This window comes from Siniperca chuatsi, linkage group LG22 (genome assembly GCF_020085105.1).
Source record: "Siniperca chuatsi isolate FFG_IHB_CAS linkage group LG22, ASM2008510v1, whole genome shotgun sequence".
In the NCBI taxonomy this organism is placed as follows: domain Eukaryota; kingdom Metazoa; phylum Chordata; class Actinopteri; order Centrarchiformes; family Sinipercidae; genus Siniperca; species Siniperca chuatsi.
The window spans coordinates 1,281,001-1,306,560 of NC_058063.1; the positions used below are offsets into that span (position 1 = coordinate 1,281,001).

Below are 25,560 nucleotides of genomic sequence, written 5' to 3' on the forward strand. Positions count from 1 at the left end.
TTGTCACTGCCAGTGTTGTGGTGTTGGCATGGCACGGGTGCAGCGATAGGCAACACCCTGTAAGTCCATTATAGCATGTCATGGCATAGGCAGAGCACTGTAATATCATTACTATGCTGCTCCATAGTTGCTCAAGATTGATGGATGTAGAGCTGAGTTGTGAGGGTTTTTATAAAGTGGCTGTCATCTCTTCCTGGCATCACAGTTGGGTGTGGTCAGGTCAGGTGTTATTCGTGTCATCTGACCACATTGAACTGTGATGTCGTGTTGCACTGTAAAATGCTGTCCTTTTAAAGGTATGGACAGAGCCTGCAGCAACTACTTGATGGCAGAACAAGCATGGTTATTAGACAGGGTGAAGTTACTCCCCATATGCTAAATAGGGACATGCCTTCCTCAAAGTTCTGACTATGCTTTACCACTGTTAATGCTCTGCTTTCACGAACTGCTTACAGTATGTTTCATTTTACTTTGCAAGCCATATGAACACAAAAGATTATGCATCCAATTATGAAACTGTCATATTGGTGTGCTTGTAAATAATAAAGCACTAAGATGCTCATTTTGTGTGATGTGAACACAGTTGTTTTATGTTGTTGGAGTGATTACGTCATGAACAAAATCACAAACTGTTATCCAAGCAGACAAATCTTTGAAGAGACTTGCTGTTGCTTTGAATCAAAAGATGTGCATTCTGTATTTCTGCACCACCCAGAATTTTGCCCCCTGTCAGGAACTCCTAGGTTAGGATAGCTCTTGAGCTCTCCTAAATCCTGGTTAAAGAAAATGGTAAAATGCTTTTATTCCTATGTCCTAAGTAGGACCAGTTGGTTGTCACTTTTGACTGATAGAGAACGACATCCTGCTCTGAGACACTTGATAAATAAAATGTACAATAATCTCTCCTCCACGTTGTATCTCATCAGTTATTTCAAGATGAAGATTGATACCAGCCTGACTATGCCCCAGCTTCCAGAGGCCCTGTCCCAGGCAGGCCTTCAGTTTGCTGTGGCCACTGAGGAGGACTTCGATGAGATCATGGCTATGAGCCAGGACATCTATGGAGGCCTTGACTACCTGCCAACTAGATACACCAGCTGGCTGCAGGAGACCAACCGCACAGTCATACTGGCCCGCAAACAGGGAAAAGTGGTAAGTTCAATGAATAGTATGAAAACATTTTAAAATTATGTGGTGAAGAAAAGGCAGAATTCTTGTATTCCAGAAGCAAAGTCAGGAAGTTTATCCCTGTGCTTCTTGTTATTATGTTTTTTAGTGTGTCCATACACATATGAACATGTTTGTAAAGGCTATACCTTTTTTTTTTTTTTGCATATTCAGTAGATGGAATAGAATTTCATGGCAAACAGACCCTTTTAGGACCCACCAGATTATCTTTGCACAGGGTGACCCAAGGGCAGATAAAGCTCAAATGATACTTTCTGTGTTGGGCAAATTACTTCAAAATTATAATCCATTAATGGTTACACGTTACTCATTGAAAAAGTAATTACTTTATCAGTTACTCAAAAGTAATTGATAAAGTATGTAATTAAAACTCATTGCAAAAGTAATGAGTTACGTTACTCGTTACTTTAGTTTTGTTTTGTTACTCAGCCCACCTCTATCAAAGGTGCCTATAAACAACTGCAAAGCCTCCACATCCACACGTTACATCTTTTGTATTTAACGTGTGGAAATAGAAAATGAGACATTGTTGACAAGCAGGCAGCCCTACTATTTGGAGGGATTTACTGACTATCCAACAGCTAGCTTAGTCTCAGTGACTGCACGCAGCTCTCCAGAAGTCCCAACCTCAGAATCGTGGTTACACATCCTCCAACTCTAAACAAAACTACTGAATGTAGGCGTACCTGTGGCTAACGTTAGCATGCTAGCTAAGAACACACAACATTTAAATATTACAACTTTGCAATTACTGGGAGTCACATTTCTCCTCATTTGGTAGAGGCTAGCCGTATCACTCTTGTGCCATGCTAAACACATCCCTGGACCAGTCTCTACTGAAGGCCAGTCTGATATTAACCCACGACCTAACTCCTGACAAGACAGCAAACAAGATGACTCTCAAATGTAAGTAACAGAAAAGTACTTGGTTTAATAGCTGTAATGTCGTTAATGAATTTCAATCAATCAATTTGCAATCCTTTACACTACTCGTTACTGAAAAACAAATCACATAACTGTTACATGTTACTTAGTAATACGTTACTGCCAAACACTGATGCAGACACCCAGTGCAGTATAAATAGAACCGTATGCATGTCCACTGAGCTCTTAGGTCAACTGGCAAGTTCAACAGGAAGTGGATACGTTATACTATGCAGTTCACTACAAAAGGCTTGCAGTAGCAGCAGGCTGAGTAAGGTAGCCCAGGCGTCCTTCTCTCCAGCCACATCCTCCAGCTCCTACTAGGGTATCCCAAGGTATTCCCTGGGCAGATGGGATATGTAATCTCTCCAGCTTGTTCTGAGTTTCCTGGGTTTTCCTGCCAGTTGTACATGCATCCAAAGGATGGTTTCCAGGAAGCATCCTAATTAGATGCCTGAAGCATCTCAAGTGGCTCCCTTTGACACAAAGGAGCAGCATTTCTACTCCGAACTTCCTGAGCTTCTCACCCAGTCTCTAAGAGTGACCCCAGCCACCCTGTGAAGAAAACAAATTTTGGCCCCTTCAATCCGCGATCCCATTCTTTTGGTCATCACCCAGTGTTCATGACGAAAAGTGAATGCTGGAACGTGAATCAATTAGTAAACTGAGAGCTTTCCCTTCAGGCTCAGCTTCCTCTTCAATATGGCAGGCCGGTACAGCAACACAGCACAAATCTGTTTGTCGATCTTGTGTGCCATCCCTCACTTGTAAACAAGACCCCAAGATACTTACAGTCACTTGGGGCAGTGACTCACTCCCAACCTAAAGAGAGCAATCCACTGTTTTTGAAATACCATTCACATTATCAATTTTTTGGCAGATGATGTGATTCTTCAGGCCACCGCGTCTCAGACCTCGATAAACAGCAGATAATGGCTCGCACCCTATGCTCCGATTAACATGTCCCAAATCTCTAAAACAAAGAAATAGGAATTTTAGTCATGCTGCTCTGCCCCAGCTAAAGTAATCTAAGTAAAGTTGTATCCTTCTTCCTCTGTGATGCTCGGCAGATTGCTCTGGAGTCGGTGTGTGTGATTGACGATGGTGAGACAATGCTGGTGGAAGGACTCCGTGTTGCCCCTCAGGAAAGGGGCAAAGGTGTGGCAGGAGTTCTGCTGCGCTTTTGCTCTGAGCTGGTCAAGTCCAAGTACCCAGAAGTCAAAGTAACCCGCTTGACCCGTGATGATCAGCTTGGACCCAAGGATTTCCAGAAGTATCGCATCATAACCAAGCAGGTACCAGCAACAACAGTAGACTAAAGGTCCTTTCTTTGTTTTGGTCTGTGCTTATGGTTAATGGCTGTTGTTAATGACCATCATGCTTCATGCTAAATTAAAGCTGGAGTGTGGAACTTTTGTCTTCCCCTTCTGGCAGTGAGAGTAATTACACAAACACTGTCAACGTGTGCTTATGATGTATGCCTACAGTGAGCTCACCCCAGGCTCGTGTTCAGAAATAGTTCCAAAAATACAGAGATATTTCTACAGTTCCAAGACAATAATCCATTATTTAGGTAGAGTATATGTAATAGCTACATAGCCTACTCCAAATATTTTACCAACCTGTCCAAGAGCAGTAATGTGACATCTGTGTCTGCCGTCAGTCCCTTCTCTCAGTGCTCTCCAATGAGGAAAAGCTAAAGCTACACCAATGGTTATCCGTGTTCATCCTCGCTGTCAATCACTTTCTTTTTTTGACTGTAATTCTTCGTCTGAATGAGTTTCTTTATTATCTGAAGCATCACAAACTTTACTTGGAAACTTCTTAGGTTTTACTCTGTTTTATAGTCTATGGTTTTACTCCTAGTAGCTGTAGCCTACTCCATCACTACAGTTGCTCCAGAGTCATGTAGAGAGAGAGTTGTATCATCTGCATTCAATTTCAATTCAAATGGCTTTATTGGTATGACTGCACACAACTACGTTACCAAAGCATATTAACTATACAATGATAATAAACAAAATAAACAATAAAACATTCTCAAAAATAAGCATTCTCTCCAATAAACCTTTTTTTTTTTTTTTTTTTTTTACAGCAAAAGCAGATGGTGGAGCTCTTTACATGGCTCTGGGTTGCTCCCTGCTTCTGCTTTGGCAAACCAATCATTGCTGGTTGGCGTAAATAGCATCATTAGAGGTGTGCCAATGCGGGAATGTCACCAGACACCAGATTTAAAAACTCTGGTATACTGCCAAATACAGAGAGTTTTACCTGGTGGTAACAGGCTTGATCAGCATTGTGTGAACTCATTTGGCAAGGGCTTGAATGTAACGGATGTTCAGTTATATGTAAAAGTCCCACACTCTAGCTTTAAATAAGTCAGTCTGTTTACTGTTGTAGTTCTTCATCAGCTCACACATTGGCTTTCTTCTCTGCAGGGTATTCTGCTGGTGCGCTTCAGAGCTGAAGACCTCAAGCTCCGTCTGTCTGAGCTTGGTCTGGGTGGAGACATCCAATCCTCTTTGTCCAACTCCCCCTCCAACCCTCCTCTGGTGCGTCTTGACCATACAGCTATCCACCGGCTGTATCTGACCACTGACCTAATGCAGGGGGTCCTTCCTAATGCCACCATTATTCAAGATTGGCAGCCATTCAAGCCTTTGCCAAGTAACATGGCCATCCTACTGAAGAAGGACATTGACTGGATGGTAGATGATGTGTCCAACCCTACTGTGGCCAGCCTCTGTACCTTCCCTTTCAAGGTGCCCATTGGAGATGACTGGTAACTGTCCTTTATTTATTCATAATGCCAAGCATATGTTGCAAGTTAAAGGGAAATTTTGCCATGTTTATGTGGATGTTCAGTTAGGGATGATGGTAAATGTAGTTAATTAATAAATTCCTCAGTGCGTGCTATATTGACAGAGAAAGCTGAGTTCTCCTGCTCGCGGAGCCGTGCTGGTAGGATTGTGTGCGAGCTTACGTCCACGCCCACCCAGCGGGCTTACGTATAACAACAAAGCTAACGCTAGCTGAGCTAGTGCTGCAGTATAAAGTTCCACAAAAAGCAACATGAAAAAACTGTTATCGGCATCCAACCTACTACTCGTCTCATTATTTAGTTGGCTTCAAATGAGACTTCATGTTCACACAGTTTCTCTTGACTGTCCTTCAATATTGCATCATTAGTGCAACATCGCACCAGCCTGTGGGAGTACCACCGTAGCCTATAGCTATTACTTTTTTGGCCAAAACACAGCGTTAGGTGACCAAAATACTCACTCAATGGTCATCAGCCCTGCTGTTCTTGGTTGTCTTTTCCAGTTTATCTTCAGCATCCTGATGAAGGTCTCCAGCACACTGCTGTCCAAGTTTGGAGTAAAACTTTCATGCATAGTAACGCACACAGGCTCACTTGGGCTGGCGTCGGTGACAGCATCTAACAAATACTGCCCAGACTGAAATTCATTGCAGCAGAATGATTCAGTTTCTGTTGGCATCGGAGAGTAATTTGAGCAAAGGCACCACCAGTTGCTGTTTGCTCTCGGCAGCCCCAGTTCTGGATGGTATCTGCCAGCCATATCATCTTGCACAGCTAATGCAGCTGCCGCCTTGGCTGTTTCTCCGCTACATTTCTTCAGCCATATACTCTGGCGCGAATAATTATGGCTGAATATCCGAGTCAGCCATAACACTGTAAAATGTATACTCATCCATAACATCCTCTGCACTCATATTTTGGGTTGCCATTTTTGCTGTTGGAAACGTAGCTAGTTTGCAATACAAGCGAAGATCGACATCTAGCACGCCCTAAGGCTACCCAGAGGTGGAGACTAGAAATCCAAGCTGAAGTAGCCTGTAGTTCTTCCTTGTTCAGCTTTCTCAATCAATATAACACACGCAGAGGAATTTATTGCTTCACTCGACTGCATTTACCATCAACACTGATTGGACATCCACATAAAAAGGTACCAAATTTTCCCTTTAAGTCAGAGACAACTGCTGTCCATAAGGAAGTGTACAACAATGTAGTGGTGTGCACTGCTGTCTAAATTGCAAATTTATTAGAAACGACACATAGTGGCTTTAAGATACTCATCATGTTAAACAGTGCAAGTTATTCATTTTCAGGATAAGAAATACTTTTCACTCAGTCAACTGGTACACTTTTTTTAACCAGGTATTACCTCAACATTGACATGTTCGGTAAAGACCTGGACCTGGCTCGGCAACAGTTCTTGTGCCACCTGCAGCGTCACACCGCCACCCTGAAGGGTCATGTGATGTGCCAGATGTTCCTGGATCCACCTCTCTGGAAGCCCATGGCTGAATTCTGCCACAACTCCTTGAGTGTGGAGCTGGTGAAGGAGTATACTGAGCAATGCGTAGTGGAGTCAGACATTGTGTAGTTACAGAAGGTGGATGGAAAGGAGTAGAAGATGAAGGAGCTAGAAAGGAATGAAGACAAGGGTATAGACAACAAGGAATGGACACAACTCAATTACACTTAACAGAAAAACACAACCCTCTGTGCTGAGGAAACAGAAATCAAGCAAACAAAATGTAGTTTCTACAAAACAAAACAATTTCTCAGAATGCAGTAAGTTAGATTTAACAATACATAAACAAATAGACGGTGTGGACATAAAATCATAAACACATCATATAATTAGCTACAATAGGTCTGTGACAAAAAGTACATTTGTAAAGATTCTAATATTCCATTGGTGTCAGAGATGCGCTGATACAACCTTAGTCATTTTTAAGTACCATTTTTTAAGGCTGTAGTTTTGAGGTGTACTTAATATTTTGTGCCCCCAATATACATAAAGAGGGATGACTTAATAACATAAACACAGTTTAGTAGAGGTCTATCACCGGATCTATAACAGACCTGTGGAAAACATAACCAAACCCAAAGTTTAGTTTCAAAAAAGAAGAGACCCAATCTGAAAGGGATTCTGAGGGCAGTTAGCACTGTCAAGATGGTTTACAATTGGTCAACAGTGCAAATTTGTTTGTCAGAGTTCACCAATGTTGAGCTCTGTATGAAAGCCACAGCAAGTAAATTCAGAATCCTGCAATTCCACTGAAAGAAATAGATTTTGGTCCAAAATATTGCTGATATAAATGCTGATGTGACTGGGCCCTAATGATGTCCAGTGCAACAACACTACAAATTATAGCCTTAAAAGTGACCATGGATAATCACCATGTTAGTTTAGCCTGAATTTAAGTTTTATTACAATGATAACTGGTGTTTTTGATATTATGTCCACCTTCTGTATGTCATATGACATGGAAAGGTGTAATAAGAGAGATGAGCTTGGGGAAGCTTTCTAACACCGGTAGCAGTGATGTAACCTAAAACCTAAAAACAGTCAACATGCAAATGCTATATACTAAAAGTACCCTTAGGGCATCTCAAACCTTTCATCTCTGTTTTTTTCTGTAAATATCAACCTTCTAAATATGTACACAAGCTGAGTTGGGTTACTAAATCTGCACAACTCTGAAGGCACTTTATTAAAACGACACAGACAGGTTGTGTCTATGTTAAAATGAAAAGGAATAGTTCAGGATCAAATAGGGGCAATTTACAGATCCCATCACTCTAATGTTGATAGGTGCATCGATTCACTAGTATTACCTTACAACAAATCTCTGCAGAAACAACAAAGTCTGTTAGTGAAATGAACATCTCAGTCACAAAATGGCTGACAATTTATCCTTCGTTATGGTCAAGCTTATGTCTTAGCTTTTGTTTTTTTCACCCAAATATTTGACTGTATATATATGTTACTAATTTAATATTTTCACTTAAATGCTGCAATAAAATTTTAAGAAATTATTAACTTCTGAAGCTGTAAGTGAAATCTAGGCTTACTTTTGTAGATTGCTAGCATAATGCCAAACAAAATGCTAATGCTTGAAAATGTGAAACAGACTACTGTGCGATTTACTACTGACTTCATCTAATGCAGGGAGAAGGAGTAGAATGAAAATAACTGTGTTAGAGTTAACAGAAATATACTGTTACTGTTATAAATGTTTTAACCATCACTAATATTAGCTAGCAAAAACCTTTTGAAAAATAGTATTCCCTGTGACCATGCAAGACCAGTGTTTAGAGAAGGTTCAGCCATGTTAGAGCAAACTAATCTCAAATTTATTATCTATACATGAACAGAATATTGTGGATTATACCATGGCCAAAGACAGTGCTAATTTCTGCTCGTCTGGCACTTGTCCATAAAAATCAGGACATCTCAAACATAGTTAAAGTCAGCAGTTTATTTAGTAAGGTGTTGGTTCTCCATGAGCCTCCAGAACAGCTTTAGTGCTCCTTGTCATAGACTCACATTTGGTGAGGGATTTTAAACCTGTCGGTGTATGAAACTGGAACAAACATAGCAACATTAATGACACTATGTTACCAGTTAACTCAGTTGTGAAAGTAACCATACAACTGATAACAATGTAAACTCTGGCTCAGTTTTTTAGCCATGCTACCTTCATGGCTCTATGGATGACAATGTTGGTTGGTATGTTGGTCTACCTCTTTTGTCCAGACTAAAATATCTTGACAACTATTTGATGGATTGTCATGAAATTTGGTACAGACATTCATGGACCCCAGAGGATGAATCCTAATGACTCTGGTAATTCCCTGACTTTTCATTGTCCCACCAGTAGGTTAAAGTTTTTACTTATCCAGTGAATATCCCTATCCCTAATAACCCTAACATCTATGATATGGATTGGCCCAATTTAGTACAGACATTCATGTTTCCCTCAGGATTAAAGGTGCTATTGATAACAATGATAACATCTAGCCACTAGATGACACCCTCCCCCTCCCCCCTTCCATCACATCTGATACACATCTTCGTTATAACTTTACATTGTTTGAGGGAACTATAACCTTAGGTAACTGGACGCAACCGTCACTAATGCTAACATAGCACCTCAGGGATTGAAGCTGTTATTTTTCAAATTTTGACAATCTAACCGGTGACAACACATTAGGTAAGGTTGTAAGGCCTATGGCTGTCGGTAGTTGCTGTTTATTTTGTTTAAATATGTAGAACTGTAATTTTATGGGTTATTGTTGTTTGGACTATTAAGCTAAGATAGGCTAATAGGCTATGTGCTAACGTCAGTGTCCGTTTTTTTGTTCGTCCGTTTTAACTGGCAACTATACCATGTGACCAACGTCGTAATATTATTGGCTCACAAGCCAAGACCAAACTTCAGACAGCTCACACAGAGATAAACAAAACATTCATTTTGGACCCGTCAAAATTTTTTAAATGATTAATTCACAATCATAATGTTTTTTAAATAATAGCTCTGTGGCTATATTATTATTTTTTAAATATTCGTCTACATAAAAATGTTATCAATATAACCTTTAATTGTAAAAACTTTGGTGATCCTCAGACTTTTCATGTAGCGCCATCATCAGGTCAATATTTCACTTTGTCTAACACTTTGGATTATGACTAAATACCTGAAAAACTAATGACCAAATACCAAAGCAAATTCCTTGTATGTGAAAACCTACTTGGCAATAAATCCGATTCTGTTTCTGATTCTCAGTTACAATTTTTATTTAATGCTAATTTGCAAATGTTAGCATGCTAACATGCTAAACTAAGACAGTAAACATTATACCTGCTAAACATTATCACGTTAACTGTCATTGTGAGCATGTTAGCATGCTGAAATTAGCATTCAGCTCAAAGCATCGGTGTGCCTAAGTACAGCCTCACAAAGCTGCTGTAGACTTGTTCCTTTGGTAAGTGGCCATGGTATAAGCACAATACCAGACACTGATGTGTCACCCATATAGAATAAATGAACTTGGTGGAGGAAATAACACTCTACATTCTTTGGCCTCCACCTATGTGTAGTCCATTCTTATCCTAGAATACCTGCATTACCACCTCTGCTAGAGGTATCATAGCAGGCACACAAATGTTTTCACAATTTCTCTAGTGATTAATTACCACTGTGGCATTAAATTGACATCTTAAGTGCATCCATAGCACCACATACGCACTCTTTACACTCTCTAAATCTCCCTTTAAATGCCCATGTAGAGGGTGTGACAAAGGACAATTTGTCTGAGCCAGACAGGAATATCTTTTTGGAAAAACATCTCAGTTTGTATAGAACTATTTTACCTCCCCGTTGCCTTGACCAGCTTTTATCTTGACTTTGACCACCTTCTTCTTCTGGTATGCAATTTTCTAGTTGTGAGGATGACTGGGCCTATTTTATGAAGAAAGATAAATGATAAGAAAATGTGTATTTCCTGATGAAAAAAGGAAATAAATGTTCATTAAACAGACAGACACTTTTTAAAATTAATATTTTAGGAAGTGGTATTGAGTGGTCATAATCCTCAACATATTGCAGGGAGCATAACAAAATAGGAGGACAACTATCTTTTTACTATATTGTTTGTAACCAAAGAAAGTCACCACTCATCTAAACTGATGCCCTATTATTTGCTGCCAGGAGTGAAGTGAAGATATGGAAGGTTGGAAAGCTATGGGAGTAATTATTTTTACAGTTTGTTTCCTCATGATCACAGATCACTTTTTGTGATCTATTTCTAAAAATATTTATAAAAATTGTTTTATCGTGATCACCAGTGCCCACCTTAACATGTCAGTTGATATTGTCCTTTGGTAGCTCATATTCTGGTATTCCCAAAAAAGTTGCAATTACTCACTTCACAACAAACTTATTGCCGCACAGTGAATCTGGGGCTTTTAGTTGCCCATCAGGGTCTGGGGCCCTGGGGCAGTTGACTGCTTTGCCTGGTTGGTAATCCAGCTTTAAGGCTACTGCAGCTGCAGTAAAAGTCTGTGCAATATCCTTATAATATTTGAAAATGTTCCATAGTGTGCCCTTGCTAGTGAAAAAAATTAAAATAATAAACTTTATTTATAAATAAATAAATAAAAACAGGCAAATTATCCTAGCAATTAAATGAATAACAAGCAAAAGAGACAGCAAATAGCAAGAACAGGTATGCTAAGAACAAAAGAATATATGAAAGATATAAATAAAACAAAGGAAGGCATAAGAACAATGAAATATGTAAAACATAAGAATAAAACAGAGGAAGAGTGACAGTTTAGTTAAAGGCAATGTTGTATAAGCTTTCAATGTTCACAGAGCTTGCATCTCTTATAGCCTTGGGTAGGGAATTCCAAAGTTTTGGTGTATTGTCAAAGAAGACTGAGCTGCCGATTTTCTTATTTCTGTGATAATCTGTATTTAAAAAAACGGCAGCAGAGGATCTAAGAGGCCGTGAAGGAATATTACTACTACTATATTAGTAGGCTGGTCCCAAACAATTACAGCCTTGTTGTGAGCAGCAGAACGAAAATAGTTCCTACATGAAACTGCTCACAACAAATCTGTAGATTATCTTGAGTAACCAGGTCATGATTTCTGGAAAGAGACATTGCTGTTGAGTTTTTAAAATGTATTTTTTGGCGCTTTGAGCACCACAAGCCGAGTGCCATCTAGCTCAGACATCTCTACGTATGTATTTTTGATTTTGGGTTCAAATGTCTCTTTAAGGGTGAGACCAGACACCCTGTGAAGAAAACTCATTTAGGTTGCTTGTAGCCGCGATCTCATTCTCTTGGTCATTACTGATCATTTAGGGTTGGAAAGCTGGTCAATTAAGAGCTTTGCCTTGACCATGACAGTCCGGTACAGTGTCCACATTACAGAATGATTGATCCAGCAGTCATTTGTCTGTGAATCTCACATTCCATCTTAAACTCACTTGTAAAGACTCCAATATACTTGTTGGCAGCTAATCACTCCCAACTCAGAGTTAGAAATCCACCATTTTCCAGTAGAATACCATGACTTCAGGCTTGGAGGTGCTAATCATAGCTGAATTACCACAAATAAATTATGCCCATTCTTGTCTAAAGATTTTGTGATCACGAAAAACCAAAGCTTGTTAATTTTGAGACCATAATAATTTTCTTGTGATTTCAAGAAAACAACAACAAAAAACCAACAACAATCACCAACAATCATCTTAACCCATGTGCTGTACTGCCTTCTGCATGAAGATGATGCCTAGGAAGATAAAGACTTTAAAAGCCTTTATCCAGTGATGAAGAAATGTACATATGCAGCCCCTCTCCTCCTTCAAACACACACACACACACACACTACCAGTTAGTAAAGTAAACTCTAATCAGCTGGGTAATCTTTGAAACATACTCTGCACAATTAGCTGGATATTTTCCTCACAATCAAATTCACCCACTGTTAAGTTTCACATAGCCCTAACCTTAACTATAGCATAGCAAGTAGGGGTATCTTTCAACAGATTATGTTAAATATACTCATAAACTTATTTTTGTTGTCTTGTCATAATGATATGTAATACATGTAAATACTGTACTTTGTGCTGGAAAGTCACTGGAGCTTGTGTGATACCAGAATGAAGACTTAATGTTAACACTTGAATGGCCAAAAAGTTAGTTGCCAGTCGTAATTTTTTCTCTGAGAACCTGTCCCATCACTGATCACCTCACTTTATAAAAAAATTAATTTTCTATTTTCAATGTTCACTTAATGTACCATGCTGCCACTTAACTTACAATTTCAGCATATTCTGCTTCCTCGAGTCCTGATATTATCAGCTTCACAGCATGCAAAAGAAATTAGAGATCTGCTGTTTGTCCACTAATCTGGAAAATTGTTCAGATCGTAAGATTTGTAATTTATTAGGGGGGAAGCATTTTTTCAAGGCTTTCTTTCTCATGTACAAATCAATAATTCATTGTAAAACTTGGTGCTTTCATTCATCTAAAGGCCTCAGTATGCTTCAAATGAAGTAGGTTGTACAATGTTTTCTCCAACAGTATCTAACACAAAGTGTTTATACTTGTTACAAATTGCCACACTTGAAGGCGGGGTGAAAAGCCTGCCATCATAGCATCCTCTTGGAATCATCCCACTGCCTCGCCGATCTCTTTTCAAGAGTTCTGTGTAGTCTGGATTTGATGAATCGTACAAATGGAGATAACGTTTTATATCCCCCACAATCCCACCATCCGAAAGGGGGTTCCAGACAACAGTATGATATAGAGTGAACAACAACACAGAAAGTAATGTAACTAACGTTAGTTAGGTTGTAGGTTAGCTTAGCTAGGATGTGGGTTAGCTAACTGTCCCTACAGTAGCTGCTGTGAAGCTAACAGCCAGAGAGGAGGAGACGGTTTCCCAGAGCCAGCACAGCAGCTCCAGACAGTGATGCTCACAACTCTCCTGCTGCTATAGCTAACATCACAACAACAGCACATCTTGGGAAACTAGAAAGTCAGCTGAATGTCCGTGGGCAAGTCATTTAATGTTACCTGACACACACATCATGGCTGGAATGGCTGAAATAGTGCTGTGTGGAGTTTTTTTTACGGTGCACACAGTGAACGGACAACTAGCGTACCGTGAGGAGATATTAGCTGAATTTGACAAAAAGACGTTTATTGGATTAGAATTGCATACCCCACCTTTAAGGTTCAGTTTTTACTTGGAATCCTTAGAGTTTGTTGTATACCAACCAACTTCTTTTTACTGCTCGAGTTGCTTGGGTCATGGCAACCTCAATAAACTGGCCTGGTCAATTTTAATCAATTTGGGCTGCCATTTTAAGTTTTGTCAAAAACACATTATAGGCTGCTTCTCCTACAAACCTGATTGGATCTTAACTACAAGCAAAGCAAAGGATCTTTGGGATGCCTTATTATGCCTTATCAACTGAATTTTAATATTCCCAACTGTTTAGCTACTGTTTGTGCCATTAGTCTAAATGTTTGGCCAAACTCTTCAACAAGACAAGTTAATTTTAAACAATTAATTCCTATTTTGAATTTTGTCAAAATAAGTTTACCCAGTAATCATCACATGTGAAAGAAAGCATCTTTTATTATGGCTTATCAAGAGTATCTTGACACTCTAAACAATTTGTCATTGATGGTCAGATTAATCTGATAGAAGCTGTAGGTTTCATTTCTTGTTTTTTTGCATTGTTAATTATCCAAATTGTTCATTGCATATACAGTACATGTTCTCAGTGTAGGCTACATGCTTTCAAATGTTCATAATTCTCTCAAACACCAGTGCCAAAGGTGAAGAGACTCCTACAAACTTCTGAGGTCTATAACTTCACAAAGAGAAAAACGTTTCTGCCACTGAGTTCTGCAGATTGCAGACTGTCTTCACCAGAAAAACATCCATATAGGTATTTTGTGCAAGCAGCTTATTACGACCCATGTTTACGTTTATTGTAGTATTCTAGTGGTTGTGGTAATTATGACAGGAGCAAACCAGGAAGTCAGGTGACGTAGCTTAAAGAGCTAGAAAGTCTGCTTATGGAGATGATGGATTTTTAATCAGGAGACCATGGTCCTGTGTGAAGCCAATAGTCAACACTGACTTATTTAAGGTTTTATGTTACATAACGTTACGTTTGTGACTTATGTAACTTAACTTACGTTAGTTGTGTAACTTACGTAGCGTACTTATTTGAACCCAAACCATGATCTTTTCCTAACCAAACTGACATTGTTAACCACGTGTTTAATGTCACGTGACTTATGTCGTAATGTGACGTAATGTATGCTTGCAGCCCGTCCTCACCTTACAATCCGTCCTCAACTGCCACCGGTAGGGGGCGCTAATTTAGGAAATGCTCCTGTGGGTCGTATTAGAGGGTAAGAACAAATGACCTATGTGGTTGTCTGGTTTGGAGGACTTGTTGGCAGATTGCGATCAATCCAACAAATAGGGTTTGATGAATTTCAGTAATCACCATTTTAAATTTGATCAAAAATACTTCTACATACTGTATTAAAAAAAAGAAATCATTCAACCAAAGGCTTATCAGTTTCCTCCAGTATTGTAGTGACTGAATTATTTGTACTCTGCCTGATCTGATTTGAACTTGACTTGAACCTGTATTATGGAGTTTGGATTTGGACACATCGCCCACCAGAGATCTTGGATTAACCTTTTTCAGTACCACTTTCACATAAGGGATGCTTGTTAATAAATCACTTATTAATATAGATCAGTAAAAAATTCATTAATAAGAACTTTTTTTTTTTGGTTTTGCATTACAGCTAAACACATAGCCCAAGAGGTCTTGGATTAACCATTTTTAAAACCATTTAAAAAATGTCATACTTTGTAAAAGGTTTATAAATTGTAAATAATCACTTTATTAATGTTAATAAATAATTTATTTATGCCATAAAGGTCAGTAATGAGGACAACATTTTGGATTGGAGATTGTGAAAAACTAATTTGGTGTGTAGTATGTCATCTTCCAGCACAATATATTTTCTATTTTGAAATAGCTCTTTAGCACACTGACCACCTTATGGGAAGGGACTGCAGAGTATTAAATTCAACAACTTGTTAAACTTTACAACTGCAAATTTGATGGCTTATTAGAAAGTGAGATGACTGGAACACACTTCTCTGGGCTGCTTGAAAGAAACCCTTGGTTGTTGTTTCTTTTATATAGCAGATTTTGGATACATTAACGTGTTTTACCTTTCTGCCATAAAGGTGGTGGCGTTCTTCTCTGCTTAGATCTGCAGAGATGTTTAAGAATGGTAGGGAGAAAGGTCGACAAGTCCAGACTAAAAAGCAAAATATTTCAATCAATCATTTCTAATTGCTTTTAAAAACAACCCATTGTGTTTTCTGATCTTGTGCCCATACTGGCAGGATGACATCAGTTGTCAGTGCCTTCTGAAACTGTTACAAAAAAAATTCATATGGCGTTTCCTGATCTGCCACCTCTGTGGTGAAGGTTTGGTTAGGTTTAGGGACAAAAATGACTTAGTGTGAAAAACAACTACTTTGTCATGGTTAGGGAACCTGTGTCAAGAGAATTTTGGTTTAAAAAAACCAAGCATTGACTGTTAGTAGGAAATGGGAAACAAACAGCAGTCACTTGTGTCATAGTCAGACACTTCATCCTCTACCACAACCTCCAACGATAGAGGTTTTGAAACCTATCCAATAACATTATAATTACGGCTGCCTTTGCTCTCACGGTCAATTCATAATTCACATGATTATTAGAAATCCGTGCCAGGTAAACGTATTTTGAATAAACAACTTATTCTGATGTTTTTAATGGGAAGACAGTCTCACTGATGAATTAAAGAGGCCACTTACACCTTGAGGAGGATATTTAACAAGTCTGTTGTGCAAATGCTTTATTGCATTAGTAACTTATGAAATTTGGCACCACTGTCTAATAAAGTACCATTTATAAAGGGTTTATGATACCATATAGCTAGCAATGGGCACGTATCACCAGCATGTACAAGTCAGGGATACTAACACAGAGGATGTATTTTATGATGAGCAAAACATGAATGAAAGGGTAGATGAAAGATTGGTTATAGAGCCCAGTAGCGCCCCCAAATCCCATTAATCAGGGAAAGTAGCTTCAGCCACAAAGTCTCAGATGTGTTTCCACGCTGGATGCAGAAAATATAGTGCACAAATATACAATATGTTAAGTAGATACTCTGGATTTTATGCATAGTTTTTCTTCACTGGATGTGGATGCATTGTGTGCTTGAGGGAAGGTCAAAGAAGTGCCAAATTTCATGACTGCTAAACTTCTATGTTTGTCAATTAACTTATGGAAATTTATTAAAAAGCAGCACATTTTTAGAGTTTTTATTCGCAACACAAGTTTTAGTTGAAAATGTATCTATGGGTTAAATGTTTGCCTTTTTTCCTTATACAGTAGCGCCATAGCATGCAAACAAAAGGTGATATCATCAGTGGTTGAATGTGACACTGAATTGAATTATCGAAAGATTTTTTGGTTACTTATAGCACTTTGTTTAAAAAAATGTGATGATTGTATACTTTGTATACAAGTGAATAAAATGTTAACACATTGTGCTGCAAACCCTATAAGTATTATAGGGTTAAGTGTTATATTAATGTATGTTTTATGAATTACTGTACAAGCCATTGAGTTAATGGGTAAAGCAGCATGCACTTTAGTTGTCTTTGGCAATAATAGATAAGCTCCCATCTCCTGTAAAGTAGCATCGACTTCAGTGAAAAACAAATGTTCTTGTCGCACATCTTGATGTCCAGAAACAATCATACAGTGTCATGTGAGATAAGCCTTTCTCTGTCAGTTTGACAGTGTTTCTTCAAAGCTGAACCATGTAGAGCAGTTTGTACATCATTATGCAGAGGCATTGAAAATAAGACTATATTTTATTCTCAGAAAAGACAACAACTATAAGATTAACACAATAAAAGGTTTAAATGGCTGTGTTCTGAGGGAGGAATGTGGGTTTGGGTTAGTTAAGCCGAGAGATAAAAAGTAACTAAGTACATTTAGTATACTAGTTTTTAAATACTTTACTTTATGTGAATAATTCCATTTTGTGAGAACTTTTACTTTCCAGAAGGAAATATTGCCCTTCTTACTCCACTACATTAACAATGACAGCTGTAGTAACTAGTTACTTTAAAGACTAATGTTGTTACATGCAAAATATAAATAAGATGCACTGCTAGAGTTTAAACTAGCCAGTGTGGTGATAGAAATGTGTAGGTTTCAAAGATAATTTTATTTTATTATGCACTCAGTGATGCAAATCTTTTTCTCTGTACATTAAATCTTTCTCTGTGCTCGATTTGTAGTGATTGCTTTGTCATGGCTTGATTGGTAATGCCTTGGACCTCCATAAGGGGGAACAAACCTTCCTCATTTGTTGTATTTTAAGTAAAGACAAGTGACGAGTCTGTGTTTTCTTTCACATTATTTTCCTCTTGTTGAACATTTTCAACATTTTTGGAAATACCCCTATTCACATTATTTCTTACCTGAGAATATTTATCAGTTTCATGTCTGTGCCTTAAAGAAATAGTTCAAACTTTTGTAGAAATTGTATTAGTTTATTTGCTTTCTTTCAGAGAGTTACATGAGAAGATGGATATCAATCTCATGTCTGTGTGTTAAGTACAGTGCTGGAGTCAGGACGTGGTTAGCCTAGCTTAGCATAAAGACTGGAAGCAGGGGGAAACAGCTAGCCTAGCTCAGTCCAAAGTAAAAAAATACACCTACTTACACCTCTAAAGCTCACTAATTTACACATATTGAGCTTGTTTACCGAAATGTAAAAATGACAATTTGTGGTTTTAGGGGTTAAGTTATGTGCTGGAACTATTTCTTGATGAAGAACAGTTTATTGATAAGCCCTGTTGACTATTTCTGTGCAGCGTCTCTGGCTATAGCGTGGGCTGCCAAATATGGTCGGTGTGTACAGGTTTTGCTCTGTACAGGTATGATGGTACCAAACCTGGCACCTTCACTGTGATGACAAGACTTTAGGAAGCGGCACACAGTTACTGCACCAGGCTCAGCAAGAAATAGTTCCAGCACATAACTTTTACATAACACAAAATTTTTTTATGTTTCTGTTTATGTATGAATTAAACAAACAAGATATATGTTAATTTATGAGTTTTAGAACTGTTGGTAGTGTATTTTTGAATTTTGGAAAGGGCCAGGCTAGTTGTTTCCACCTGCGGCCAGTCTTTATGCTAAACTAGGCTAACCACATCCTGGCTCGAGCTGTACTTAACACACAGACATGAGATTGATATCAATCTGAACATCTCACTCACGGAAAGAGGGTGAATAATGGTATTTTCCGAAATGTTGAACTATTCTTTTAAGTAAAGGGTCTGGAGTTAGGACATGTTTAGCCTAGCTTAGCATAAAGACTGGGGGTAGGGAGAAACAGTTAGCCTAGTTAAACATAGGTGTGTCTCTCAAAAATGAACTATTCCTTGAAGGGTTTAACACCAGCAGTATGTGGAGAAATTAGATATTTACAGTAGCCTATATCACATCAGTCCTAATGCAAAAGAAATATAACAATGTGAAAACATCCATGAGTACTTGTACTTCTGATATTTTACTACATTTGACGTTGAATACTTATATACTGTTACTTACATAAACTTCTGAATGCAGTATTATTCCATTGTGGTACTGATAGCTTTACTTTAATAAAGGATTTAAGTCCTTTTCCCACTTTTGTTTAAGTCTTTCTGTGGCTACCTATAATAGTTTTATAGTTTTTATTATTATAGTTTGATATCAAAGTATTTTTGTAGCACAACACTTGGGATTGTTGTTGTATAGTGGAATTAGTATTTATATAAAATTTTCTCAATAGCGTATCAATAAATTTGGAGTTAAATATATTCACACGATTTATCAGAGTAGCAAACCTTTTCTCACCAATATATTTTTTTCATAAAAATGAACTGTAACTCTACGCATGTAGTGTATATACAGTATACATGTGTAAACTGGTGAGACTAATGATAGGAGGAAATTAGTCTCAATAAAAATGACATGCATTTGACATCCATTGATTCATGTTGGGCGGTAATTGGAAGGAAATGGAATTGTAATTGGTGGAAGACACATTTGTGAACACCACAAAGTATGATACATATTTTTAAATCTTTTTGGGTATGCTAGTGGCTCACTAGATGGCAATATCAGTCTGATGGTCGGTCGGACCACCACTTTGGTCCAGACAGAAATATCTCAACAACTGTTGAGTAGATTGCCATCAAATTTTGGATTCCCAGACAATGTATCCAAATGACTTTGGTGATCCCTGACTTTTCTTTTTGCAACACTATGAGGTTGACATTTGTGGTTTTGAAATGTCTAGACAACTACTGAATAGATTGCCATGAAATTTAGTGCAGACATTCATGTTCCCCTCAGGATGAATTGTAATAAGTTTTGTGATCCCCTGACTTTTCATGTAGCTCCAACATCAGGTCTAAATTTTACCTGCAAAACTAATGACATTACCAATTTAGTGCTAATGAGCAAATTTTAGCATTTTAACATGCTAAAGATGGTGAACATGCTAAACATTATACCTGCTAAACATCAGCATATTAGCATTGTTATTGCATGCAGACATTAGCATTTATCTCAAAGCACTGTTGTGCCCAAGTACAGCCTCAAAAAAGCTGCTAGCAGGGCTGTAGATTCTTAGTCTTGTTTTTATTTATTTTATTTGTTATTTCTTCACACATTTGTTATTTCTTCACACTTTCATATTTTGTTACTAGAAAGACATGCAAGTTGTAACCAATGGAGGGCAGCAATACAGACTGCACCAAAAATGGAAGAGGGAGAAGGATGGTGTTAACACAGTTAGAGTTTAGAAATAATTGCTTACACCTACTAAATGTTTTATGTGCACATTACATGTTTTCCTAAATTTCCACCCCAAAACAAAAACAAAGCAATATTCCAAAACCTTGAAATAAAAAAATTACAGGTACAACTGATCATGTTTGATGTTACAGGACATGTTTCCTTTGAAAGATGCAGAGACATTAAAAATCTAATTAACTGTGGAAATGAGAAGTGAAAGCATACTGTGCTGATCAGAGAAGGTAAATGCTGCAGAAGATTTCCTGTTTGTTCTTGTGGCTGACACATTTTTCCTCGACTGGTGGACAGAATATTTCCAACGCACATGTTTGATCTGCGTTGCAGCATCATCCCTTAGAAAACAAGATTTTTTCACTCAATATTTTTCAGCCCTTTCAGCCAGCATGGTGCACCTTAATGATGTTCCTCCAAACTCTAAAAATCATGTCAAATGCTGCGAGTGCATTCCTGCTCATAGCCTGCTTCTTCATTCTGCAGTACTTATTCGATATGGATTGTTTTTGCTCATGCAGACCAGGTGTCCATCGAAATGATGTAGTGTTCTTAGCTGCACCTCCTTTGATCCTCACCTAGCTTTTCACCTTAATTGAGTCTTACTATCAAAAGTTGATATTTCACTGCAGCTGTAATTATTGTTGCAACTATTTCTGCAGCTTTATTGTGAAGTTTTCGATCAAATATTGGTATCTGAGCGCTGTTTGGGCATCCACTCTTCTGTTTGATGGAGATTGGTACTTCTGCTTGATGACAAACCTCAACACCTCCCAGAATGGAATACTTTGCAAGGAAAAGCTGACCTACGAGGAGACACTCATCCAAACCGATTATAAGAATGCATCACTTGTAAGTGACAACACACAGCAATCAAATAAGCTAAATGTTCAGAATTGTGATTGTAAAATAGGTTGCTACAGAAACTATACCACCATATCACTATACATTTTCATTATTATTATTATTATTATTATTATTATTATTATTATTATTATTATTAATGCATTAGTAATTACATTTTAAAAAATATGTATCACAATTATTCACACTGTATACGGAGAATTCTATTAGTACTATAAATGTTGTCAGCAATGCAGGTAAAAACTCTTAATACCATTTTGGGGGATTAAAACTGAGTTAAAAGGCCTCTTTTGGTTAAGAATGTAACTGGTTCTGCAAAGCTCTCTTTTTTGCAGCTAAGAAAAAATATATGAGATGTCAAGAATGAAGAAAAATTTCGAGAAAAAAGTCGTAAGGTTAGGTGAAAACAATTGTCATTTTGAGAAAAAAATTCTTAATATGAAAATTTTATCAAATAAAGTCAAAATATGGATAAATTCATGATGTTGAGAAAACAGTCATAATATTACAAGATAAAGTCAAGTATTAACAAGAAAGGGTTATAACATTACAAGAAAAAGTAGTAATTTAAAGAAAAAGTCAATATCACAAATAAAGTTATTTTTTATATGAACATTTTTTGCTATAAGAAGAACATCATAGTAGAATATCATAAGTCATAATTTGAAGAAAAAAGTTAAAGTCATAATTTTTCATGAGAAAGCATAAAACAACAACAAAAAGTCTTATTTGGCAAAAGACTTGTGTTTGGATTGCAATATTTTTGTATTTTACATACTAGGTCATTTAACACCCTTACAAAAAAATTAAAAATAAAACCAGTAAAATCTAATTATTTCAATTAGAGGGAGAAATCTGTAACAAAATCATTTTAGTTGTACAATGTTATTATTGTGACTTTTAAAACATCAAGCGAATGGAATTCAAACATAATAAACTTTTTTGAGCTTTCTTCAGTCAGTGCAGTGTATTTTATAATTGTAAAATATAATTATTCTAAAAAATTTACATTCAAATAATGTTTAAACTATTTGGTATCCTCAAAAAACAAGACTGGTTCTATTATTAGCATTATAAAAATTAAGTATATCTCAAAGGGCCCAATTCTACTGTTTTATAAATGCATATTGTGGCTTTAAAAGCACAGGTGAAAAGAAGACAAGTGACATTTACTAAAACAATGTACTTTAGAGGATTTCCATTTTGTGAGACGTTATGCTTTTACACAACTAAATCTAACAGTGAATCAGTATCCTTTTAGTTCTTTACTTTCATTTGATGGCTGTTAATATTCCACATGCAAACCATGATATAACTCAATGTTACTGTTAACCTTTTACATAAGTCAGTCTATGTCACCACAAATCCAACCACAGACACACAACACAATAAACATCTTAGGACAGCTCAATTGTCATCCACTCATCTATTTAAGTAAGTAAAAATAAAAGATCCTGAGCAATTCACGAAAGCTTCCTGTCGACCCCTCTTCTGTGACTCCTGCCTGTGACACCTGCTTGATGAGTGTGTTTTTGTTATTTTCAGCCTTTTAGTGTGGATGTAGTGTGCTAGGTGCATTTTGGTTTTGTCTTGTCTGTCTGCTCGTTCTCTCTCTGTTTCTGTGTTTGGTGGTGGCTCCCTCCTGCTGCTCTCCTGGTCCCGGCTCGGCTCTTGCTACACACCTGCCAGTCATCAAGTAATCAGCACCCCTGGCTTTCATCAAGTCATCGCCGCCTTACTAAAATGACCCAGCACCAACATCCAGTCCCTGCCAGATCATCGTGTCATACTCGGTTTGTTATGTGCCACGCTTCTAGTCCAGAACTTTCCTAGTTTGCTTACTTACCTTGCCTAGTTGTTAGTTTGTTTGTCTGCCTGCCAGTTTTTGCTTTACACTTGTTTTCTCTGTCTTTAGGATTCCCTGCCAACCTGCCCGTGTTGTCAGCCACCTAAGCCCACCGGCAAACTCACTTCATTGGATTTACACTGTTACACCAACTCCTTGGATTTCCCCTCATCTCAGCCCCAACTCCTGCCATTCTCCATACCTGCCAGTTTTACAATAAATTACTTGTTTTTCTTACCATACCTGCTTGTCTGGAGTCTGCATTTGGGTTCAGCCTAGATCCATGACACTTGCTAGCAACATAATCTTGGTGTCACCACCTAATACTACCAGGTAAAACCACATGTTAAAGATGTCCTTGGAATAATCAATAAAAGCAGTAGTACATTCCATAAATATTGAAATAAGTCTTAAAGTTTACCTTTGTTTCTTTTCTAGGACTGTGGTTTTTGCTGTAATCTGTGGATTTTTTTGGCTTTGGAACTTTTTTTGAATGTCTTAAAGCCTTTATTATCAGATGGAAGATGTAGGAAAGGAACTCTGTGTCCCATGTGTATGAAGACCTTCATGAAAAGAGGAGCTAAGAAAAATAACAAGAGTAAAAAGTGCTACAGCTATTCGAAACCAGGAGCTGCCAGAACAAACCAAAAACCAGGATGGAATTAATGTCACCAATGGTGATAACAATGCAGATGTCAGTTCCAATGGTAATCCCAATAAAAATTGCGATGGAAACCCCAATGGCAATGCCAATGAAAATCCTAATGGCAATGCCAGTGAAAATCCCAATGGCAATCTGTTTTGGTCCCTGCTTTGTCAGTATCTCGGGTAAGCACTAGAGGATGCCATTGCACACTCGCAAGCACTCAGGTGGCGCAATACACAGTCTTGCCAATGGTTTCACACAATCCACTGATCGTCAGTTGGTGGCAGTAATGTGTCAAGAAATGTAGCAATGCACAAACAATGCCGGTGAAGAATAAGACTGCTGGCTAGCACACATGAATATATGCAGCTTAGTAGGTCAACAAACAGGACAACTATGACTTATTATATAATCTTTGACATAAACACAGTTGTGTGCAAAACAAAGAAAAATTAAAACATTGTTATTCAGGGCTGGTGCAGTGAAAACTAGTGTATTATTTTGATGTGTGTGTGTGTGTGTGTATTTAAGAATCATGGAAATTATAACTACTGCAACTAATTGTGCTATATTGTTATTGCACCTGAATATGTCTGAATATGTTTTAATATTTAATCACAAATATCACAGAAAATACCAGGTAGAATAATGCATATGGTGTATAGTATATCATTGTGCCAAGTACAGTTTACAGTGTCGAGGGGAAGGAGCAAATTACTGCCAGGGTTGTAAAATTTGACCTCAAAGGAGTATAAAATGATAAACAGTGAATGATTAGGCATTTCAGTGTGGTTGAAGATCTTTACCAGAATGGATGGATGGAAGTGGATATAGTTAACAAGCTTGCCAAAAGGTATTGTAAAGACCAAGCTTAGAGAAACTGAAATTGCACACCAAAAGGCAGGCAACACTGTCATGCTGAAGCTGTGATTTTAGATGCAAATCACATTTCTTTGCATTTCTCATTGTAGCTCTTTGTTATATTTTGGAATGATAGTAATTTTGGGTTGCAGTTTTTGTTGGATAGTTTGCGACTAGGGCTGGGTATTGGTATTACTACCAAAATAACCAGGTACCAAGTAGTATCGAAATGTCTCCAGTCAAACGATACTGCTTGTGATCCTTTTTGTACCCAGATCTAGAAAAAAATGACTATTTGTACGTTTTTTTTTTGCAGCCAATCACCGCAAGCATTCTTCGTTTTAATATGACATGTGATTGGCCCACTACCGCAAATATTTGACTGAAATAACTACCATCCACTGAAAATTTAAAATGCCTAAATGAAAACCAATCAAACACAGAAATAAAGTGAAATACAAACACATTGTTATATGTATCTCCTTTTTATGGATTATAATGAAATTAAAAATGCATGTTAAATGACAGTTATTGAACTGTTTGTCTTATCAACTGAACAAATTGTTTGTCATTGTCACATGAATTTTCCAACACATATTAGCTAAAAAAACAACAGCAAAGAGAAACAGATTTACATGCGGTTTAGGAGTTACAGGTGAATTCTTGGAAGGACCTAAGCCTCCTCAGAAAATAGAGGCAGCTCTGGCCCGTCCTGTAAACAGCTTGAGTGTTCTTAGCCCAGTCCAGTTTAATTTCCATGTGTACTCCCAGGTACTTGAAATCCTCTACAATGTCCACACTGAACCCCTGGATGGAAACCGGGGTCACTGGTGCCTTGGCCCTTCGTAGATCCACAACCAGCTCCTTAGACTTTGTCACATTGAGCTTCAGATGGTTCTGCTCACACCAAGTTACCCACCA

The 25,560-nt window shown here is 37.8% G+C and overlaps 1 protein-coding gene and 1 long non-coding RNA gene across 4 annotated transcripts in view; both read left to right on the forward strand.

Annotated features, from left to right (window-relative positions):
* Positions 1 to 9,358, forward strand: part of nat16 (N-acetyltransferase 16) — a 36,736-nt gene extending 27,378 nt beyond the window's left edge. For all 3 annotated transcript variants that reach the window (XM_044185144.1, XM_044185146.1, XM_044185145.1), the window contains 4 exons: positions 927 to 1,152; positions 3,183 to 3,407; positions 4,551 to 4,894; positions 6,293 to 9,358. In XM_044185144.1, the coding sequence (XP_044041079.1) occupies positions 927 to 1,152; positions 3,183 to 3,407; positions 4,551 to 4,894; positions 6,293 to 6,521 (1,024 nt within the window). In that variant the 3' untranslated portion in view covers positions 6,522 to 9,358. The remainder of the gene's footprint in view (positions 1 to 926; positions 1,153 to 3,182; positions 3,408 to 4,550; positions 4,895 to 6,292) is intronic.
* Positions 9,359 to 9,772: 414 nt separating this feature from the next.
* On the forward strand, positions 9,773 to 25,105 carry LOC122870738. Its single transcript, XR_006376652.1, has 3 exons — positions 9,773 to 23,079; positions 23,202 to 23,465; positions 23,571 to 25,105. It is a non-coding gene; the product is annotated as an uncharacterized LOC122870738 (long non-coding RNA).
* Positions 25,106 to 25,560: the final 455 nt, after the last annotated feature.